Below are 8989 nucleotides of genomic sequence, written 5' to 3'. Positions count from 1 at the left end.
CGTTCGTAACGTATAACTAGACCTAGGCATATAGCCTGATAATTTGTCATTCAATTAAGGTTCAACCCATGTGTTGATCCTTCTCTCTCCACTCTCCATATGCAACCTATAAATGGCAAAGCACCAGAAAAAGAGGAAAATAAAAATGAAAAAGTGACCAACTAATTTGATAGAAAAAATGTTGTGTGTTCCCATTATTCCAATACCTTTTTTTATAGCCTAAGCGACCAAGATACATTTGAATTCTCTGTTCTAGTGTTGCACAAGCGAACCAAGCCATGAGTTTCTTGCGTAGAACCCGCCTAAGTTCGGCGATCAACCATTAACAAAACGTTGATATTGCTGCTAATTTCATTTACGTATCTTCCTTTATAAGGTCAAGCACACCATATATGTAACATTTAATGAGTTCTAACTGTTTTATTTAAGCCTCACTCTTTGCCAGCAAATCAACCATTTATTTTGCTGAATCATATATATATGTGTCAAGCTTAAGGTCTCTTGCTTGTTTTGCTGAAGAAGCCAAGGCTCTTTTCGTTTTTTTTTTTATTCTCACCCTCTTCACATTTCTCTTTGTAGCCAAGCTAGTGTGTGATGTACGTATTACTTCCACCCCCATGTTCTTTTTCGTGTTTGTTTGTGCCTTTAACGTTATATAATATGTTTTTCCTGCAATGTAACGTCTCCACGTAGAGGTTGATTTTCGGTTTTGACTTAAGGCCCTTAAATCATGTTTTTTTTTTTCTCTAGCAGTTTAAGATATCTTATATTAATAAAATATCTTGGTTTGGGAGAGGGAAAAATGGGACAAAAACGTAACACGAAAATGATTTATGAGGCCATGCAGTGCCAAAAACGCATGGGTGACCCTTTTCTACGCCATTAAATTTGGCTTTCATTGATTTTTTAGCACAAAAGTATCATGAAGTAGTGTATAGTGAATGAAGAGAATGAATATAACGCGTCTGCTAACATTTCTTAAATACACCATAAACCTTAACCCATGTGACCTTTGATGCATTTTCCATGGGAACTTCTTAGCTTTGTCACATTTTCCACTGATATATATAATATAAAGCACACTTGCCATTGCCCTTCAAATTTCAATACCGTCACCACATTTTCATAACCACCCCCCCCCCCCTATCGGTTTTTCTCTTCTCTTCCATGATCCTCAGTGTGGTAGATTAGTTCAAATTTCAATCAAAAAAACAGTGGCATCACTTGTTGTGTTGAAAGACTAATTGGTTAGACTCAGTTGGAGCTTCCTTAGCAAAATTGTAATTGCAACATGTCCATGTGTAGGACTAGGGACTAACTTTGTCTAAGTGTTGTTTTGCAGGTTAGAGGACATTGAATCATCTAGTCCAATTTGTAACATGGGTTTTGGTCGAAATTCAAAATCATCAACAAGTGGAGATTACTTGGAAGGGATGCTTAATGACTATGTTGGAGGAAGGTCTAAAGTGAAGGCTCCAAAGAGTGCCTCAATAAAGTTTGTGGCAGCACTCACATGCCTTCAGTTTTTCTTTGCAATTTATGCAACATTCCTATTGTATTACATGGGCCCTTCCATTGATTTACGAACCAAGCCAGAGTTCACATGGGCCACAAAAATTGCACAACAATGGAAGCAACTTATGATCACACCCCACGTTGTTGGCCACTACCAAGAAGCTGCTTCCTCCCTCATCAAGGAGGATGTTGATGTTCTTCCCATAACTCCTTCCCAAGTATGTGAAAATGAGAAGATAGACTTTGGGCAAAAGAAGTCCAATGATGTCCAAATGATCAAGTTAAAGAGAGAGCTCTACGAGGAGGTGTTGAACTTCCAAAGCAAAACCATTGGCACTGAGACTCTCCAAGAGTTAATGGCAATGAAATCCAAGTGGGATTTGAAGGGTCCTAATAGGCCTAAAATCACAGTGCTGCTAAACCACTTCAAGAGAAAGACACTTTGTGCTCAGCTTGACTCTTTGCTCCAACAAACCCTACCTTTCCATCATGCTTGGGTGCTTTCATTTGGGAGCCCCAATGAGGCCTCACTAAGGAGAATTGTGGACACCTATAATGACTCAAGAATCAGTTTCATAAGCTCAAGCTATGATTTCAAGTACTATGGAAGGTTTCAAATGGCTCTTCAGACTGAAGCTGATCTTGTGTATGTTGTTGATGATGACATGATTCCTGGAAGAAAGATGTTGCAGATTTTGGCACACGTGGCAGGCACGGACAAGTACAAGAACTCTGTCTTGGGGAGTATTGGAAGGATATTGCCCTTTAGGCAGAAGGACTTCACGTTTCCAAGTTACAGAAAATTTCGGTCTAAGGAGGCTGGGTTGTATTTGCCTGATCCTGCTTATGATATCACTGTTGATAAAATTGTGCAAGTGGATTTTCTTTCTAGTTCATGGTTTCTCTCAGCTGATCTTGTCAAGACACTTTTCATCGAGACACCTTTTACCTTCTCAACTGGTGAAGATCTGCACCTCAGGTTTGTCAATTTCTACACTTTTACCATTTTGTGAAGGTTTTTTGGGCGCTGAGAGAATCTTATTTGGTGAAAAGAGATCTAACTGGCTGTGAAATTTATTTGAACGTTGGCCAAACAAGTCAAACAATCATTAATTTGACTAAGCCAAAGAGGATCTGGTAGTATTCAACTAGTTGATGGCATTAGGTTCAGAGACACTAATAAGTAGTACAAATTGCAATAAACGTCAGAATTGGAAAAATCTACCTTTTTGAGTTGTTGTCATGTGTCAAACAAAGTAAATGCGTGTCTTAATTGACCGTATCAAATACCATTTTTTTACTGGATTATTCATGTATGTAAAAATAATTTTTCTTTCTTTTACAGCAAAACAATTCTCTTGATTTTGAGACAATTTTTAATTATACCATCCCATAGAAAACTGTTTAGTTAGAAAATTGTTTGTAAATTAGGTAGAAATCTTTAAGAGATAAACGAGAATCCTAAAGTCCAAAATGGTATAAAACCTATCTTCAAACTTGTATTCAGTCTTCATTTGAAGGAACCTTCATATTTTATTCTTTCACTGATAGTCAAATTATCTTTTTACACACTTATCCACACAAAGATACGAAAATTATTTATTAATAAATCATTGATCCAAATGAATCCCTTAAGCAAAATTTTGGATTCAAGTTTTATAAATAGAAGAAAAAAAAAATAGGAAAGGGTGACACTACTAAAAATGACTAATCAAGTTTATTGGCAAGATTAATCACAAAGTTGGTAGATATTTTGTTCCAATAACGTGACTATGAAAATATTATTATTGTATGATAGTTGCTGAATTTATTTATTTTTTATTGCAGTTATCAGCTTCAGAAGTACAGAAATGCTGCCTCTTTTGTTCTTCCGGTAGACCCCAAGGACAAGGAAACTTGGGGTGACAGTGAACACAGACTTGCATATGTGTCTGAAACCACAGTGATTTTCAAGGACATAGTTCAAGTCAGAGATGATCAGTGGTGGAAAGCACTTTCTACAGGCTATGTGACTCAGTGGGCTGCAATGCACCCTCAAAAAGTTGATGCACTCTTCTATGCTCACTCAGTTGATGAAGTGAAAGCCCTTGCACCACTTCTTGAAAAGTTCAGGTCCACAGTTGGCAAGAAGGCCTACATCGCGGTCTCTGGAGGCAGTTTCTGCCCCTGTGAAGATGCTGCAACAGCTCTCAAATGGCCTTCATTGGTCTGCAAAGAACGCAGGTTTAAGATTTTTGATTTGGCCATTGGAACACTTTCTGGGGTGTCAAACTCAGAGGCACCAGTGATACAAGCAGTGTACACCAGCATGAAGGGTTTGATCAAAATTCACAATCCCAGTGTAATCATCAGTGTGGCTGACATTGACCCTCATGTGAGGAAAGCTCTCAAGATGGCATCAGAAACCAATTCAAATGCCACCACATTGGTTCTCTTACCCAGGGCTTCGGTGTCTCAAGTTCTTTGGATGGCTGATCTACGTTCAACAGCATTACCAAGTAAGAATACAGAATTCCTCATCTCTTGTTAAGTATGACTGTAATGTATATTCTTAGTTCTATTATAATAATAATGGAATAATGTGAATGAATGGTCATCTTCAATAAAAAATAAAAATAAAAATCTAAGCCACTACATAATCATGCGTGTGGGATAAGTTAGCTAATAGAATTTGAATAAATAATACACGTACTTTTATATTGTTATCTAATCACAGGTCGGTTAACTTTTATAATAACTTCTTTAAAAGTAATGCGGCTTTATTATTAGTTGAAAATATAAAAAATTTTACTACCTTAAAAGTTATACCATACGATATTTTTTATTAGTTGACAATGGAAAATCTGTTACGATAGTAGACAAATAGTGCATGTCTACTAAACTCGAAGGATTGTGTCTTGCAGATTGGAATAGGATGAGGATTTCTGTGAACATCATCACCCAAAACAGGGCCAATTCACTATCAAGGCTTCTCAAATCTCTGACCGATGCCTACTACCTAGGAGATGAAATTCCCATCACCTTCAACATGGATAGCAAGGTGGACGAGGCAACCATAAGACTAGTGGGTACATTTGAGTGGCCTCATGGGCCCAAAACCCTGAGAAGGAGAATCATCCAAGGTGGGCTCATCCGGGCTGTGAGTGAGAGCTGGTACCCATCTTCTGATGATGACTTTGGGCTCCTACTTGAAGATGACATTGAAGTTTCCCCTTACTACTACCTATGGATCAAATATGCACTCATGGCATACCACTATGACCCCCAAGTCTCTCTCCCTCAGCTCTCCTCCATCTCTCTCTACACTCCAAAACTTGTTGAAGTTGTCAAAGAGAGGCCTAAATGGAATGCCACAGAGTTCTTCAAAAACATCCACCAAAACACACCTTACTTACACCAATTACCATGCAGTTGGGGGGCAGTGTTCTTCCCCAAGCACTGGAGAGAGTTCTATGTGTACATGAACATGAGGTTCACTGAGGATGCCAAGGCCAACCCAGTTCAAATTCCAAAGTCTAGAACCAACGGATGGCAAGCCTCATGGAAGAAGTTCCTCATAGACATGATGTACCTTAGAGGGTATGTTAGTCTCTACCCAAATTTCCCACAACAAGCAAGCTTTTCAACCAACCACATGGAACCTGGGGCACATATTAGTGCAAAAGACAATGTGGTTAAGCACAACAAACAGGACTTTGAGGTGCCACTATTGAAACAAGACTTCAGAAACTTGTTGCCAGGAATGAAAATGCCACCAGCATCAAGGCTTCCATCACTAAACCTCTTTAACCAACCAGTTTCTCTAAAGGGTCTTAAAGCTGCAGGAGCTAAGTTGGGCCAGGACGTGCTTAGATGTGACAATGCCACTGAAGTTGTTGCTGTTGATCAAGATACTGGTCTACCTCACACTTGCTCCAAATTCTGAAAAACTTCATCATTTCGATTGATTAATTATTCTTTGTTGTTTTCTTTTCCTTTTTCACTTATGCTTAAGTTAAGAATTGTTTCTGCTTTGCTTCTAAACTAAGTGGGAAATTGGGTCAGCGATTTTGCTGTCAAGGGATAAGAATGAGATAACTCATGTTTCCCAATTGGACACTGATCTTTCCCAGAGATGCAATTGTAATTAATGTTCATATTCATTAATTATTATCATATACTGTAAGATTTTCGGCATAAATTTACACGCGAACTGAACTCCTAAAATAAGAGTAAACTGTAAACCCTCGTGCCAGTCTTCATAAATTTACTTCGTAAGAATCATATATGATATATATTATATTTCTAATAACACTAGTTGCTATATTTCTACTATCAATTGAGAATTGGTGATAAATTCTAAAAGCACAACAAGCAGAGATGGGAGGTATGATGCAACATTAATTCGTATAGATTAATAAAGAAAATAAAATAAAGTGTTTAAATAAAAGTGAAAAACCTTTCATTGCAGTTTATAAATTACTTTGTATTTATTTAAATATTTTGTAGATTTTTAATTTTGTTAATTCAATATCACGAGTTTTGATAATTGAAAAATTATGATGCCGTCAAAATTTATAAAATAAAAACACGTTTAAATTAAAATATTGGAAATAAAAATATTATTATACCATTGATAGTTTTCTTGGCCGCACACAGAAATGGTGTTACTGTTGAAAAGGATTGGAAAATAGTGGATTAGTGGGAATTGGGAAAATGAAGTCTATGATTCTAAGATATTACCAAAATTAACATAGATATATGTGATTTTTTTTTCCATTACAAAGAAATATTCCTATTAAACATATGAATTAATCTCTTTTAAAATTTTGACAAATATCATATAAATAAACATATTCTTTTAATTAAATTTTTCTTGTCAAAATTTAAACTCTAAATCCTAAACTTTGATATTAGAGCATCCCAAATTGATAAATATACGTGATTTAATTAGCTTAAGAAAAGGAAAGAGAAAGAGGAAGAGGAAAAAGGTGTAAGATTCCATTACATGCAACTTTCATTTTTCAATTTAGATAAGTCATAAGAAATGTGGGGTAGGAGTGAAGCGCCACTATCATGCTCAATAGTTATTAAATCAATATACAGAAAAATGGTTCGTCATGTCCAATGTGCAACCCATATATGGCAGTTTCTAAAGCTTCTTCCCTTTTAATAAAACTAATAAAAATTTATCACTATTGTAGTATTGGTATAAATCTCGCCATGTTCTTACGTTAACAAATATATTTTGCTCCTAATCATGTTTTCCTTAAATGAAAATTTTTCCTATTTAAATATCTTAGTACCGGATAAACACTACAATGAATAAATTTAATATCAGTACCTATTACAGGTCGGTGATTATTTACTAATTATTGATAATTAGTAATTATTATTTTGATTGATATACATTAATAATAAGTAACCATATTATTTAACATTAATAAAAGAGTTTTACATTTTGATTTAAATATTTTTTCCTTGAATGAAAATTTTTCCTATTTTTACAAACATTATAATGAATAAATTTACCATCAGCATCCGTTATGGGTAAGTGATTATTTACTAATTATTAATAATTAGTAATTATTATTTTGATTGATATACATTAATAGTAAGTAAAGTACAAAAAATGTTATATAATTATATAAATTCTTATATTAATATTTTTAATTTAAATTTAATTAATATTTTTGTAACGATCCATAAGGTCTCATACAATCTATAGTGTCAGGGGAAAATATATACAATACATTTCTCTTATCATACATAATGCATAAAATAAAACATCACAATTAAACAATTATATACATCATGAGAATAGACCGTTAAATCTCATATCTACATATAAAAAGAAAATGTGACATAATAATATACATAATATCTAGTAGTCACTACTTCAATACAACAAAATAAAATATCAATTCTCCTGTTGAGTCTCATCCAAAAGCCTACCTACCTACCATAGCATAGTACCTACCCACTCCTGATCTACTCGCATACGAAAGTATGATCATCACAGTCTCAACCACAAGGGAAACAGTCAAGGTAAGCTCACAAAAACAACCATTATATAAAAAGCATCAATATATAGTAAACAACTAAAAGCAACACAACATTCAACTCTTAATTTCAACCTCAACCAACAACATATACAACAATATATAACAACATCAACATATAATAAGCAACAAAAGAAGCACAAAATTCAACTTTCGACCATCAACTTAAACAACAACAACATATATATAATATACACAACATACAACTACAGTTGATGCGTCGTCACGCTTATACAACTTAGGAGATCTCTGACAACTGAGGTTGTGCAGTCTAGGTGGCATAAACCTTATTGAATCCAGCTTTAGACCTATCTCATCAACTAGGTCAGGTATAGGACAATATTAGGAACTCCGAAGAGAACCAGGTATAAACAATAATAGTTGATTGCTCAGGTGTGCCACTTAAATTTGGAGGTACAATACTACTGTCAAGGTATAAGGGTTTGGGTGTGGGCCTACCACGTAGGGTCAACCTAACATATTTTAAGGTCTAAAACGAGTTTTAAAGTCGAGCCTTTTTAAAGATGAGAGAGTGGTAAGAAAATCAACAATCACCTATAAAAAAAGGAACTTTTAGCAAAAAAATTACAATACTAGAATCGAACCTAGTCCTTAGAATGCTAGACTTAAACAATGACCAACAAACTAAAGTCAGTACTGATACAACTGTTTCATTAAGTTCTATAAGTAAAAAATAATAATTTGAGGGTCTAAAGTTAGGGCCTAGGCAGCCTTATGCTTGGGCTGACCCTGCTACCACGGCCTTGGCTTGCATCACTAATCCACATATGGAGTTAGCTCATCCACTACCCTCCAAGTACCACGTACTCTCCAATACCTAGTCAAAGGCTACATCTTTAACTAGATACCTTACTCAAATTGGTCATTCAATCATGATATGGATCGACTACTTCCATGCCATCCACATAGTACTAAGATATTCAACTTTAAAAATAAATAAAAAAACTTTCAACTTATCACTTTAGTATTATGTATCTCAACATATGACATATATCTTCATCATATGTCCCCAACTTTACAACTTTACAATAATAAACATCTTTATATAACATTACAGAGGCATCATAATATCAACTTGAATAAACAATTTGAGCAATTATAGTCATCACAATATCAACTTTAACGGCTTCACAACTATAGACATCATTCTTACAACTTTACAATAATAATCATTTTGACAACTTTAAAACAACTTAATGCAACTTAACAACTTTTAATCAACTCCCATAAGCAACTCTGACAACTTTACAACATAAACCACTTATATATCACAACATCATCATAACATCATCAACAATAGGCAACACACAACTTAGCAACTTCTATACAACTATACAACTCTTTTAACAACATAGCAACTTACAACATTAAATCAATCTTTCAATAGATTTCAACTTTATCAACTTGATAAT

At 34.8% G+C, this 8989-nt stretch overlaps 1 protein-coding gene across 3 annotated transcripts; it reads left to right on the top strand.

The window, feature by feature from the left end:
- The first annotated feature begins 384 nt into the window (after positions 1-384).
- Positions 385-5695, top strand: LOC109798425 (glycosyltransferase family protein 2). 3 transcript variants are annotated; one of them, XM_029271352.2, is made up of 4 exons: positions 385-596; positions 1343-2494; positions 3343-4013; positions 4419-5695. In XM_029271352.2, coding segments are annotated over exons 1-4 (2847 nt in total). In that variant the 5' UTR covers positions 385-594; the 3' UTR covers positions 5441-5695. The 3 variants fall into 3 exon arrangements, with proteins under 3 accessions (XP_029127185.1, XP_020214286.1, XP_082919086.1); XM_020358697.3 differs by lacking the exon at positions 385-596 and adding an exon at positions 659-1247; XM_083062960.1 differs by lacking the exon at positions 385-596 and having other exon boundaries at positions 659-2494.
- The last annotated feature ends 3294 nt before the right edge of the window (positions 5696-8989 follow it).

This window comes from Cajanus cajan, chromosome 8, assembly GCF_000230855.2.
Source record: "Cajanus cajan strain Asha chromosome 8, NIPB_CcT2T_4, whole genome shotgun sequence".
Taxonomy (NCBI): Eukaryota; Viridiplantae; Streptophyta; class Magnoliopsida; order Fabales; family Fabaceae; genus Cajanus; species Cajanus cajan.
The sequence above is the reverse complement of the archived record's forward strand: the minus strand, read 5'-3'. Positions and strand labels throughout refer to the sequence as shown.